The sequence below is a fragment of the Anoplopoma fimbria genome, chromosome 9 (assembly GCF_027596085.1).
Source record: "Anoplopoma fimbria isolate UVic2021 breed Golden Eagle Sablefish chromosome 9, Afim_UVic_2022, whole genome shotgun sequence".
Classification (NCBI taxonomy): Eukaryota; Metazoa; Chordata; class Actinopteri; order Perciformes; family Anoplopomatidae; genus Anoplopoma; species Anoplopoma fimbria.
This window is the reverse complement of record NC_072457.1, coordinates 24,347,682-24,362,293: the sequence shown is the minus strand read 5'-3', so window position 1 is coordinate 24,362,293 and position 14,612 is coordinate 24,347,682. Positions and strand designations below refer to the sequence as shown.

Here is a 14,612-nt window from a genome sequence, read left to right as displayed (position 1 = left end):
TGCTCGGCCCGCTGAAATACGACGCGGTAGTCTCTGGAAACATGGGTCGACTTTAACCGCAGCGCAGGAAACATCAGCTCTCTGCTGTGAACTCCCCCCTCTGTCATCTGTCTCACCCATGCATCTGTCTCACCCATGTCTCACCCATGTCATCTCACCCATGCCTGTCTCACCCCTGCATCTGTCTCACCCATGCCTGTCTCACCCATGCTCACCCATGCTGTCTCACCCCTGCATCTGTCTCACCCATGCATGCCTGTCTCACCCATGCCTGTCTCACCCTGCATGCCTGTCTCACCCTGCATCTGTCTCACCCATGCCTGTCTCACCCCCTGCATCTGTCTCACCCCTGCCTGTCTCACCCATGCCTGTCTCACCCTGCATCTGTCTCACCCCATGCCTGCCTGTCTCACCCCTGCATCTGTCTCACCCATGCCTGTCTCACCCCTGCATCTGTCTCACCCATGTCTCACCCATGCCTGTCTCACCCATGCATCTGTCTCACCCATGCCTGTCTCACCCATGCATCTGTCTCACCCATGCCTGCTGTCTCACCCATGCCTGTCTGTCTCACCCTGCATGTCTCACCCATGCTGTCTCACCCCTGCATCTGTCTCACCCATGCATCTGTCTCACCCATGCCTGTCTCACCCCTGCATCTGTCTCACCCATGCCTGTCTCACCCCTGCATCTGTCTCACCCATGCATCTGTCTCACCCATGCCTGTCTCACCCATGCATCTGTCTCACCCATGCCTGTCTCACCCATGCATCTGTCTCACCCATGCATCTGTCTCACCCATGCATCTGTCTCACCCATGCCTGTCTCACCCCTGCATCTGTCTCACCCATGCATCTGTCTCACCCATGCCTGTCTCACCCATGCATCTGTCTCACCCATGCATCTGTCTCACCCATGCATCTGTCTCACCCATGCCTGTCTCACCCCTGCATCTGTCTCACCCATGCATCTGTCTCACCCATGCCTGTCTCACCCCTGCATCTGTCTCACCCATGCCTGTCTCACCCATGCATCTGTCTCACCCATGCATCTGTCTCACCCATGCATCTGTCTCACCCATGCCTGTCTCACCCATGCATCTGTCTCACCCATGCATCTGTCTCACCCATGCCTGTCTCACCCCTGCATCTGTCTCACCCATGCCTGTCTCACCCCTCTGTCTCACCCTGTCTCACCCATGCATCTGTCTCACCCACAATCTGTCTCACCCATGCATCTGTCTCACCCATGCCTGTCTCACCCATGCCTGTCCGCCTCACATGGGGCCTGCACACGCGCATAGTTCTTCTCAGGGCTATGAAAGTAACATGTGACGCTCTCTGACAATTTGACAATAACAATATATATAATACACTGTGCAATATATAATAGGTTCTGTCTGTATATAATATTTCAGTTACTGTGGATTCTGTATGTGTCTGTGCAGGCAGTATAGGAGGGCATTCACACGTGTAGTGTCCCTGTAGTGTAGGCCTTCTCTGCACTTATATACTGTGCAATATAAATACACTGTGCAATACAATAGTTATAATAGGTTCTGTCTGTATATATAATATTTCAGTTACTGTGGATTCTGTATGTGTCTGTATATATATAATATTTCAGTTACTGTGGATTCTGTATATGTCTGTATATATATAATATTTCAGTTACTGTGGATTCTGTATATGTCTGTATATATATAATATTTCAGTTACTGTGGATTCTGTATATGTCTGTATATATATAATATTTCAGTTACTGTGGATTCTGTATATGTCTGTATATATATAATATTTCAGTTACTGTGGATTCTTTACTGTTTTGTTTATTGCTCATTTGCTCATTTATAATACTTATTTTTGATCTTGTTTTTTTTTTACTATGTCTCTTGTTTGCACTATCCTCTATGCTGCTGTAATCCTGTGAATTTCCCCGCTGCGGGACTAAAAAAGGATTATCTTATCTTATCTTATACTGTAGTCCTCCCACAGTTTTAGGAGGATTCAGCACCCCCCAAACATCCACGTAGACATGGCAAGAAAAAAGTTTTGTTGTTGTTGTTGAATGACCAAACTGTGAGATATTTTAAACTCGCCAAATCAGTCACCTGACCTCAATCTATGCTGAAGAGCAGAAAAGGCAAAAAGCCCCTGAAGCGAAAGAAGAACTAAAGACGTATCCGGAACAAGCCTAGCAGGGACCCACACAGTATAGATGTTTCCACTCTGTATTATTTACTACTTTCAGTCATTCACCTCCAAGTGACAAATGAAGATGGCGTCTGCTGAAATGTTTTGCAAATGTCCCTTTATTTCCTACCTGCTGTTCTCAGGTTTTGGTCTTAAGTAATACACCATTTAGCAGGTTAACAGCAAAAGAAAATACTTTCCTGTTTGGTCAAATACGTACTTAAAAGGACAGCTGAGTGAAAAGTGAGATTAGCCTTTATCTGTGATGACATCACTCAGAATTAGTCACACTTGCTTGTTTTTCCTGACAAAAGTAGAGAAAAAAAAACTATGTAAACACATTAAACAGTCCTTTTTAATGAAGGCAGGAGTTGCATTGCTGACCTCATTGACACATGTGATTTACTCGGGTCTATACTCAGCGAAATTCACGCTCATAATTCTGCATTGAAGATGCTGACACACAGTATTTTGCACTGTCAGCACGCATTCAGCGTTTCCCCAAGAAATATATTCATGCAGGGCAGCAAGCCCTCCGAAACGCCTTTTGAATTTAAACTCTCCACTTAATCCCCAAACTGATGTGTGTGCTGCTCCTTAAAGCGAGGTCACCGACACATTTTACTGAGACTCTAGGAAATATTTACTTGTATTTATTTGTACACATAGTTTACAGAGTAATTAAATAAATACATGCAACAGAAATAAAGCATCTCTCCAGATTTGACTAGTTGTTTGGGTTTGTATTACTAGTGGCAACTCACAAGACTGAATGACTGACAAATTTGACTTAATACATAATCTGCATATCACAAAGGAAGATACGATTAAATTATCAGTTAAATTAAAATGATGTTGTCCTTGGTGTGTCTCTAACAAAGATACAGTGGATTTCCTCAGGCAAAGTGTTTTAAAGCCCTGATTGATTAGTCTCATTAACTGCTCATCAGTCTTATATTGAGGTTTTTCTCATTTGTGTTCTTCTAAATGATCTAACAAAGTGTAGCAGCGCATTAAATGGCCATTATGAATTCAATGAGTCATATTCACAATGAAATGATTTAAATGATAGCACCCCATCGCCACAGTATAGCAAGTACATTATAGATCTCAGGACGCTATCAGAAATAAGTCACTAAAGAGCCACGTTTACCAGAAAATAAATGCTCCTTCAATTTAAATACAGCGATCATTTAGCATCGTAACATTTAGCATGGTTTAAAATAGAAACAATAAACCTGATGACTTGTATAGCCATCTAGTTGCTAGTGCGTGTTAGCATCTAGGCTAACAGGTGCAATAAACATTTATTGAGTTATCTTATCATATCAGTTAGAGATAGCGTTCTATGTACATTGATATAGGCTAACATACGGCGTACTAGACCGCATCAAATGACTTTATTGTACAGTAAAGGCTTTCTGTTTGCACATAACATATTTCAGTGATGTTCGTGCGGCCTTATAAAAGGTTGAACTACACTGCTGATTCTTAAAATAGCGAGTAAACAATTTCAAGAAAGGGACAAAAAGGAAAAACCGAGAGGTCCATGCACATCATCAGTAACAGATCTTACAATTGTCCATATGTTTTCTAGTCATGTTTTTTGATCAATAAGATGTTCCGTACTTTTTCCTGGGATATCTCAAGACATGATGATATCTTTGTGCATTCAATTTAATCTGATTCATAACACAAGGAACATCTCTTTTGAAAATGCCAGGGCCGTGATTAATTTCTGACAGTCTGTGTTTATATTTACATTTAACCCTGAAGCCTAAGGGCCAGGGGAGAGGAACAGGCTTTCATGTGAGTGGTATCTCGGAACCAGCTAGCCGTGTCCTAATAACCTCACCATTTAAATAAGGTCTGCATTGATTAAAAAGGGGCTTATAGCCTGATGTCATCTGAGCTGCTGTGTCGGAATGATCTGTCTGTCTACATCAACCGAGCTAAAAGTAGTCAATTAAGGTTTACTCAGAGCCTCAAATATATGTATATATGTGTTATTCATCAATGATATTGAGGATAATATTGATGATCATGTTGGAGATGATTTGAGGCTTCAATCAGTCTCCTTCAGCTGAGCTCTTCCTGGTGTTTTTTGCAGTCAGAAACATGTGCTCAAAGCGCAAAGATTATTTTTATGTCTCTGCAATCAGAGTTCTTGTTCCCTCTTCCTCTGTGTGGATCCGAGTCATGTGCAGTTTATTGAACTTGCGTGGCCTATGCTGAGCCTGTACTGGGATCAAACTGATTCTGGCTCAGGTCTTAGGGGCTTTCTCTGCCACGCTCAGCAAAATCACTGACCTGAATCACCTAAAGTGGCATTGGAGCCTTTCAGAGCAGTGAACTGTGTGAGGATAGGAATGAACAATGCAATCATTCAAGGGACACTTACTGGTGGGCTGTTGTCATTGCACTCTGTGTCCATTCATATGATGACCATATCATGACCATTCACAAAGTTCTTCATTCACCCTGACCATTTGATTGGAAAGGTGTAACACTTTCAAAATATGTTTGTTATCATTCTATTTTCTTTATTGTCATCAACCCCTCCTTCATAATCATCACTATCATTATTGCCAACAATACTCTGACATTTGTATTTTTTATTCAATTGGAGTCATATATATGAACTCAAAGCTCTTAGATCAATTTGACACCAGATCGCAAGGATGTCATCCTTTGCCTCTTCATCATAATCACCTCCGTCATCAATAAAACAAAATTGAAATGTGAAAGTCTAAAAGGGACAGTATCCACCCAATTGTTGTGTTTGTCTTTTTTTGTTGTTGTACAGGCATGAAAAAGACATTCAGGACAGTCCCTCCAAATGAAGTGAACTCCTGTAGGCCTGCCATAGCTCCCTATGTCGATGCCACTGAATCCATAGCTCACTTTTTCTACTTCGATGCTATAAGGAGCACAGAATCTCTTTTTGGGCCCTTCAAAATTAAAATGACTTTGTATTTTCTGCACAATGTCACTTTTTCTACTTGCAGACCGAACAATTATGTCAAAGAGAATGGTATGTCTTTTTCAAAAGTTTGGACACACCTTCTCATTCAATTTTTTTCTACATTGTAGATTAATATTGAAGACATCCAAACTATGAAGGAACACATATGGAATGATGTGGTAAACAAACAAATGCTCAACAAACCAGAATATGTTTTATATTTTAGATTCTTCAAAGTAGTTGAATGAGAAGGTGTGTCCAAACGTTTGACTGGTACTGTATACCTATATATTACAGCACACCTATTATTCCCATATTACCATTTTGTTCATAATATGATTTACCTATGGTTTATTTATTACATTACATTACATTTCAGTCATTTAGCAGACGCTTTTATCCAAAGCGACTTACAATAAGTGTATTCAACATAGGTATTCAAGAGAACTACTAGTCACCAGAAGTCAAAAGTGCATCTCCTTTCTTAAACATGCATCTAAGAGCATAAACCAGAGCAAAAGTACCATGCAGAAAGAAACTAATGCGCAACAAACTAATTTATCTATTCAACTATTCTATTTCCTCTTCATATCTATTTACAGCTATCAAGGAACAACACACATCCTGTGTTTTTTCCGTGGTTTTGTCTGTGTAACTACATAGAGGAGTCACAACATATCACCCCAGTCCTCCACTCCCTCCACTGGCTTCCAATAAAACAACATATCATTTTCAAAGTACTTCTCCTAGTATTCAAGGCCATAAACTGTACCGGTCCAACCTACCTCCTGGACCTCCTCACCCCTCAATCCACATCCAAGACACTTAGGTCAGGCAACTCCAACATCCTTGCGGTTCCCCGGACAAAGCTGGCAACCATGGGAGATCGTGCCTTCTCTTCGCTGGGGCCATGCCTATGGAATAAGCTCCCGGAGAAGATCAGGGCCTTAGACTGCCTCACCGCTTTTAAATCAAATCTTAAAACTCACCTGTTCCTCTCTGCCTTCCCCTAAGGTCTTGGCTTTGTGTAGTTTAGACTGCGTTTTCTTGGGTAGTTGTTTAGTTTTAATATACAGTACCAGTCCAAAGTTTGGACACACCTTCTCATTCAACTACTTTGAAGAATCTAAAATATAAAACATATTCTGGTTTGTTGAGCATTTGTTTGTTTACCACATAATTCCATATGTGTTCCTTCATAGTTTGGATGTCTTCAATATTAATCTACAATGTAGAAAAAAAAATAAAGAAAAACCATTGAATGAGAAGGTGTGTCCAAACTTTTGACTGGTACTGTATATTCTTAGATTTTATTATGATTAAATTAATTCATATATTTTATTTTTTATTTGTTTTTTAGCGTTTTATTATTATATTTGATTATTGTGATTGTTTTACCATGTACAGCACCTTGAGATTTCATTGTATTTTAAAGTGTGCTATATAAATAAAATCCATTATAAAATCCATTATTATTATTATTATTATTATTATTATTTTATGTAGCACATTTTACATAACGCATACCAAACGACCAGCAGAGTCGAGCAAAGCAGCCCTCCCTCCTCTTAAAAGCAGTCTTTCCTAACGCCTGTCTGAAATGCTCAGCGGGGTCCTCACTGGGTCCTTCAGGCGCCGCGGGCAGCCGTCAGCTCCTCTCCTCTGATTGGTCGACGAGGGTTCCCGTTCCCTGCAGTGCGAGGCTGGTCTACCGAGAGGAGAAGAACTGCAGCGAACATTACCCCAACCCGAGCAACATGTCTGACGCAAAGATGGTGGAGGACCGGTCTGAAAGGTCCGATGGGAAGATCGTGAAGATGGAGGTTGACTACAGTTCAACTGTGGACCAGCGCCTCCCGGAGTGCGAGAAAATGGCTAAAGTGAGCGTGGAGGAGGCGCCGGCTGAGTCATGGTGCTCCGTGTCACCGCGCTAGCATGCTAGTAGTCAAGTCATTAGCCACATCCTGAGCTAGCTTAACTCTCGAGGCAGGCAGAGTGCCTTTGATTCATTGACCTCCTGTAACGTGTTGCTAAAGATCCACGCATGTGTTGTTGTTGTTGTTGTGTTGCAGGAGGGCAAGCTGCAGGAGGCCATCGAGAGCTTGTTGTCATTGGAGAAGCAAACCAGGACGGTAAGTGGTCCACAGCCCAGGTGGTGTTTGTTTACAACAGTCCAAGTAAATATGAATGTTTAATGTCCAAGTATGAGTATACCAGTATTGTAGCAAACACACAACTGTATTTTGATAATTCAATGTTCAATTCAGGGCAGATTGTGATGAATATTACTCCCATATTACCATTTTGCTCATAATATGATTGACCTATGGTTTATTTATCTATTCAACTGTTCTATTTCCTCTTCATATCTATTTACAGCTAACAGGGAACAACACTAATCCTGTGGTTTTGTTATTAAGAGTATTTTATGAAGAACATTTTACATAACGCATATCAAATGACCAGCAGATTTGAGCAAAGAAGCCCTCCCTCTCAGCAGGGAGAATTTAATGTCCATTATTTCAGTTCCAACATCTGGGAGATTAAGCCCCAGATGTGAATGTCATCCATTCATTCGATTCCTGATATGAGTTGGCATTATTTCTCAGCCAACCCCAAAACATAATGATTTGCTTAACCTGCCTCATTGTCAGTATTTAATGTCCAAGTAAATATGAACGAGTAGCAGACATACGACAGCATTTTGATGTTAAATAATTTGATAAAAAAAATGTCCAATTCAGGGCAGATTGTAAACTCTGGTTTCTGCTGAAGTGATCTAAGCAGGGTAAAGTGTCGTAAGTTAGAAAAACAAAGGGTTCTTGCTTATTCTGGTAAACATGAAATTCTGGAGTTCTGCTCTTTTTTTTTTTTTTTTACCAAAAAGTCCTGGAAAACCAGTTTCCTGGTACCCTGAAGCATTGTGTTTTCCTGGATTAATTTAACTTGGGCGGGTCCTCGGCATCAAACGTATGAAAATAAGGAATGTTTTAAGTAGTTGTATTAATGAAATAGGTCATTCATTCATGCGTTGTTTTTTTTGTGTCTTGTTTTACCTATTCACCTTCAACCCCTGCTTAGGCATCAGACATGGTGTCCACTTCCAGAATCCTTGTGGCTGTGGTCCAGATGTGTTACGAAGCCAAGGACTGGGATGCCCTGAATGAAAACATCATGTTGCTCACCAAAAGGAGGAGTCAGCTGAAACAGGTCAGATACTTTTTTCCCCTGATGTTCTACCAGTTGTCACCAAACATATTCTTATAAGTCCAACAGTCTGAAAATAAATGTTAGTGTGCCACCAAAGGTAATCTTGCAAGCCATACTACTAACAAATACTGTTATTTGTAGTCAAGATATCAAACACACATTGTTCACTCAGCAGTAATGACACCGTAGTATATTTTGAAGCCTTGGATTCCTGTTTTGAAATAATCGCTTTTGGTTGGAAAATAAACTTTTTGGGAAAGTACGCACACCTTGCAGCCGTTCTTATCGAGCTCTAAGGAAGACTAAATCTATTTTTGTTTTGCTCTCTATCAGGCCGTCGCCAAGATGGTTCAAGAATGCTACAAGTATGTGGATACTGTGACCGATCAGCCCATCAAGCTGAGACTCATCGACACACTTCGCACCGTGACTGCTGGCAAGGTACAGAATGTGTTTATGTGTTAAAACAGGGCTGTATACTAGAGACAAAGGGAAAGTTGATGCCAGATGTGGGGGAGCTTGAAAGTCACAGGTTAACTATGACTGAGGCCCCAAGAAACGTGTGTATTATCAGACGTATCAGCCTAGAAGTGCATTTTGTTTGTTGATCTTAGGCACTCTTCAGAGTGAGGAAACAATAGAACTTACCAGGGTTTTATGACATTTTTGAGGTTCTGATGGGAAAACTCACTACTTCTGAGTAGTAAATGCAAGTGTGCTCAGGTATATAAAGTGTATGTTGTGGTAACTAATACATGACCATTCCACTCAAGACATAAGCCCCCTCCTCCCCTCTGATACACTAAACCTGTCCTCCTCACAGATCTATGTAGAGATTGAGCGTGCCAGGCTGACCAAGACCTTGGCCAATATCAAGGAGGAGAGCGGAGACGTCAAAGAGGCGGCTGCCATTCTTCAGGAGCTTCAGGTAAGAGACTGATGACCTTTTATTCTAGGATAAGAAAAAATGCTTTACAGTTGTTGTGGAGACGAATGGGGGCACATCTCTACTTTTAAGAGATTTGAAAGAATTCGATTATTTGGGATATTTTTGTCTCCACATTTCTTAAGGGGAAAAGATACACAAACTAAGTGAATGGAAAGTTGTATGGCCTGCTGTTTTTGAAAATCCTTTGAATATGTATTTTTGTATATATTTTGTTGTTGTCTCAGGTGGAGACATATGGCTCCATGGAGAAAAAGGAGAAGGTGGAGTTCATCTTGGAACAGATGAGGCTTTGCATTGCAGTCAAGGATTACGTTCGCACCCAGATCATCAGCAAGAAGATAAACACCAAATTCTTCCAAGAGGCGGGCACTGAGGTAAGAGAAGGAGGCCAGGAGGAGGCCAAGCTAACAACATGCTGCAATGTGGTGTTGGCTTGACGACCACTGGCGATGAAGAGCATTTGGTGCCGTGACTGTGTGTTGGCTTTTACAACACTGTTACTTTTGGCTGATCGGAACTGAGCAGGTTGGTTGTACCGGAATACTAACTTTTCCATTTGGTCTCATAAACAACTCAGGAGTCCAAGCTGAAGTATTACAACCTGATGATTCATGTAGACCAGCACGAGGGCTCCTACGTGTCCATCTGCAAACACTACCGGGCCATCTATGACACCCCCTGCATCTTGGAGGACAGCAGCAAGTGGCAACAGGTACAAGGGCTTTCTCTCAGGGCCACAGCGTTTTATTATATAGTAATAAATTCATACATTTAGATTTTTTTTTTCCTGTGGTCAATGTGTTTTTTAAGGAATGCTTACGATTACATTGTATGCAGTAACAATAGGGATTGTGCTGTACTGTTTTTCTTACTGTTTTAGATTTCTGTACAAACCCTCATTAAGACTTAATGAGCATTTTTAATATTGGTATTTATATTGATACTGAAATCTAGACCTTTGCACTAACTATGCTCATGATGGGATTTTTCATCAGAACATTACTGTGAGTGTATAACGAGGTTGTGAACAAACATTTGATTTATGCCCTTTTCTATGAACAGTGACAGTCTCAGCATAGTTAGCAATAAAAACAAAGCTATCTGTTTAAAACTTTACTTTGCTTGTTGCCATTTGGGTGTTCTGAAAAAGCCATGCATGCATTTGTATTTCAGGCCCTGAAGAGCGTGGTGCTGTACGTGATTCTTTCCCCTTACGACAACGAGCAGTCAGACCTCGTGCACAGAATCAGCGAGGACAAGAAACTGGAAGAAATTCCTAAATACAAGTAAGACAAACTGCCCCTCAGACTCAACGGGATGTGGGTCCCAGATACTTTGTCCTCTGTACTTGGGCTACTATGAATGTCACTCTGTGTCTGCAGATGTTGAAATGTGGCCAACAGATGAATTTCCTGACACATACTGGATACAGCGCATGTAGCGAGACCACCTTTTATGAATGCAGGAATTTTCACTATGTTCCTCTGTCATTCCTAGGGACCTCCTGAAACAGTTCACCACTATGGAGCTGATGCGCTGGGCCGCCCTGGTGGAGGATTATGGGAAGGAGCTGAGAGAGGGCTCCCCTGACAGCCCTGCCACAGAAGTCTTCGATTGTTCAGAAGAGGGGGAGAAGAGGTGGAAGGACCTGAAGAACAGAGTGGTGGAGCATGTAAGTCCCACAGTCAAGTGAAGGCTCTTCACAGCTGGAACTGATGCGTACATAGTCAGATGAGTTTTAATGAGAATTTGTTGATGCATGGCAGCAATGAAACATCTAATTAAATACATTTACGGAGATGTTTTCAAATGCCTTGCTATCCCAAACTATGCTAGTAGATTCAAACCAATGATTAATAATAAAGAAGCATTTTATTAGCAAAGAAAAATTGGAGGTTTCGCTAGATGTTATGAAACAGACAATCTTTTCAGTTTGGCTGGGCAGTAATGTGTGGACGTTGTGAATCAAGCCTTTTTCAGACTGCCACCTCAGTTCCGTTTTTTGACATACAGTTTTTGTCCAGATTGATTTTTAGAAAGTCTGGACAGCAAAAAAAACAACTTGAAAATATATTTTTGCAATTCGTTATCCAAACCTCATTTGGAGGTGGTTTGAAATAGGATTTCAATCAGACTTCTAAAGATGCGTCTCAGTCCGGAAGTCACAAACTCAACTCCCTCATGTCGCTGGTCACCAAGACCACACATCTCATTGCCCTCAAGTTAAACATTGTCCTCAAGTTAAACATTGAGGACAACAGCAGTCTGTGGACGGATGCCAAAATACATGTCTTTTGGCACTTTCACTCTGCTTTCACTTTCTGCTGCTTCCCCCTAACATTGTAATGTGAACCGGCCTCCTAGAAAGCCGGTTTAGTGTAAACTCTGAGTTACTGTTTAGAATCTAAATCCTGGTTGGATATTAGTTTGTTACTAAGGAAAATCTAAGGTCAGTGCTTTTACGGGTTCTCAGTTGTTTTTTTGCCCTCACGTTAAAATATTATACAGCCTCAGTTCAGAATACAAATCTTAACAACTATCTTAATTTTTAATGACTGTAATTTCTTTTATAAATAATTAACGCTGTGAATCTTTTCACACAGTTGATGTCAGCTGTCACTGACGGAACATAATTCCTATAATATTTTAAACTATATGTTCAAATTTCGGAGTGAGCAGGATCGTGGTGCAGCTGCAGAATGTAGTTTTAAAAACAGTCTGCATGTAGTTGAAATGTGTTTTAAATGCCTCAGTGACTGTGTTGAAATGAACTACATGCTTTGTCACCGGCAGATTTAAGATGAACAAATATGTTTAAAATGTAATGTAGGCTTCGGCCTAGATTTCACCACAATATCATCCATTAAGGAAATATAGCTCTGGGTAATGACGAATGAATGGACAACAAGGAATACAACTTTATTGTGTTTTACTTATTGAATCTTTCCCCGCTCTGACTTAAATGATGTGAATGATGATGAATGTATTTTTAAAACCCCTAAAACGAATCCATCTAAGTGGATGTAAATCAAATTGGATTAAATGGAGCAAAAATAACCAGAGAGCAGTAGAAGTGCAATGCAAGCCAAATGGTTAAATTCTGATTTTTAGGTTTAAGCTCTGTGCAGATTCATTGGCTAAACTGGCAGACTGTTATGTGCAATATTATAGTACGTTCAAATTGGATTCGTAATGGATGGTTGGATTTCGCTCATAATTTTCTTTTTCAGCTGTTTCTAAGTGTTGATGTGACCTGAATGCACCTCTGTTCTAACCTGATATAATTATCATATTATATTCTGCAATTCTCCTTATTCCCCCCAGAACATCAGAATAATGGCCAAATATTACACCCGAATCACAATGAAGAGGATGGCTGGACTCCTGGACCTCTCTATTGACGTAAGCTACAATTTTACTTATTAGCTGCCTTTCATTCAGCCAACATCATTTGACTTGATGTTCAAGATTCAGTCTCACTGAAAACGATTTTAGACGTAGTTATAGAGTACTTCATCAATCCCGGTGGGAAATTAGTATTAACGACAAAGAAAAAGATATTTAAAAAAAAAAATATGCACAATACATTATACTTATAAACTGTAACTTCAATAAAAAAGTGGGAGAATGTTTTACATAACAAAGGTGTAGTACAGTTATGGATCAGATAATTAAGGACAGATTAAAAACATTTGAGTCCAGGGTTAGGCTGTTTGTATTATAGAAAGTCTAACATGATGTGTGTCTGCTTTCAAATACTTCACCAGGAATCCGAGGAGTTCCTCTCCAGCCTAGTTGTAAACAAGACCATCTATGCCAAGGTCGACAGGCTGGCCGGCATCATCAACTTTCAGAGGCCTAAAGACCCCAACGACCTGCTCAACGACTGGTCGCACAAACTCAACTCCCTCATGTCGCTGGTCACCAAGACCACACATCTCATTGCCAAGGAGGAGATGATCCACAACCTGCAGTGAAACAAGAACATAGTGTGTTATTTTATGTTTGGTTCATATTTGTTTTTCGTTTTTTTTTTCCTTCTGTGGGAATGTTTTTGAATAAACAGTACATAAGTGGTCTTTGAATGCAGCGTTATTACAATGTCTTACCATTGAAGATAAATCTGCAGCAACCCCAACTATGTTCATTTTTTTTACTATCCAGTAAAACCTTGACAATAAACACATGAGCACCTCCTTTTCTTTGCATCCTTTTCAGTTACTAGATCCTAAATATGCTTCCTATTGCCATATAATGGATTATAAACAGTAGATTGAAATGAATTGCTGTATGAAAACAAGACTGAAAAATGTATCTATAGTAATGTAAACAACCTCCTCAAACATAGTTAACAGATGTATGTAAGTTTGAAACGGTATTCAACCTGACTATAATACAACAAATATTAAGCTTCACTGCATTACATCATCCATGTGTTATCTGTATAAAAGATTATTATAGTACAAGCGGAAATACAGTTATGTGAAACTTGAGATGGTAAATCAAGATAGTGTAATCCAATACAGTTCAATGTAAGAACATTGAGAATCAGATCTCTTCTTGTATGCTATTAATCTTGACCAGTGTTACCTGTCTGACTAAGGTGGACTTGTCATTGTCGTGCTATGCTATCAATCTAGTTGAAAGGAATTCCAGAACCGGAGGGCCTTATACTCACATTGATTGAGTCTGCCCCTATTTTTTGTTGTTGTTAAACTCTTTCATTTCCCTCCATCCACCTTAGAATTACCCCTGTGATCAAAACCAGGTGAAAGTTTTAACAAATGTTACACTGAAGCAACAACTATTAGCTATTCTACAATTTCAAATTGTATATTGTCTTGTAAGTTTGGTGTTCAGCAGTGGTGTTTGAAACATTTCAGGTCGTGATCAAACTGAATTTCTATTTTAATTGATAGCACTACGATGTTATCTAGAATGGATAGCCCAGTTTATTGTACAAACTTAAACTAAAGACGATTTAAGTCAGAATCACACGAAAAATCCTACTTGACAGACGCTTGCCGCCATCAAAATCTCTCGCCGTTCACCACCAACGGAGGCAGCATCTGCAGATGTGACAGCAGGAGGCACTGAGAAAGCAAATACACTACAGTGCCATTCATTCACCCTTATGCTAAAGAGGAAGCCAGGGACCAGGCAGGAAATTACAGCACTATCTTGACCTTTCTCTGTGAGTGAGCATGCTTTGACATGACAAAAGTTTGGTGGAAAAAAGAAACCTCTTTTGCAAATGTGAATACATTCCTTTGCATTAAGAACTAGAAATACAGCA

The 14,612-nt window shown here is 40.3% G+C and overlaps 1 protein-coding gene across 1 annotated transcript; it reads left to right on the top strand.

Annotated features, from left to right (window-relative positions):
• Positions 1-6,771: 6,771 nt before the first annotated feature.
• Positions 6,772-13,401, top strand: psmd12 (proteasome 26S subunit, non-ATPase 12). The gene is made up of 11 exons (XM_054604424.1): positions 6,772-7,037; positions 7,230-7,289; positions 8,239-8,367; positions 8,701-8,808; positions 9,191-9,295; positions 9,541-9,690; positions 9,894-10,028; positions 10,490-10,602; positions 10,814-10,988; positions 12,641-12,718; positions 13,084-13,401. The coding sequence occupies exons 1-11, from the start codon at positions 6,915-6,917 to the stop codon at positions 13,291-13,293; spliced, it is 1,386 nt and encodes a 461-aa protein (XP_054460399.1). The 5' UTR covers positions 6,772-6,914; the 3' UTR covers positions 13,294-13,401.
• Positions 13,402-14,612: the final 1,211 nt, after the last annotated feature.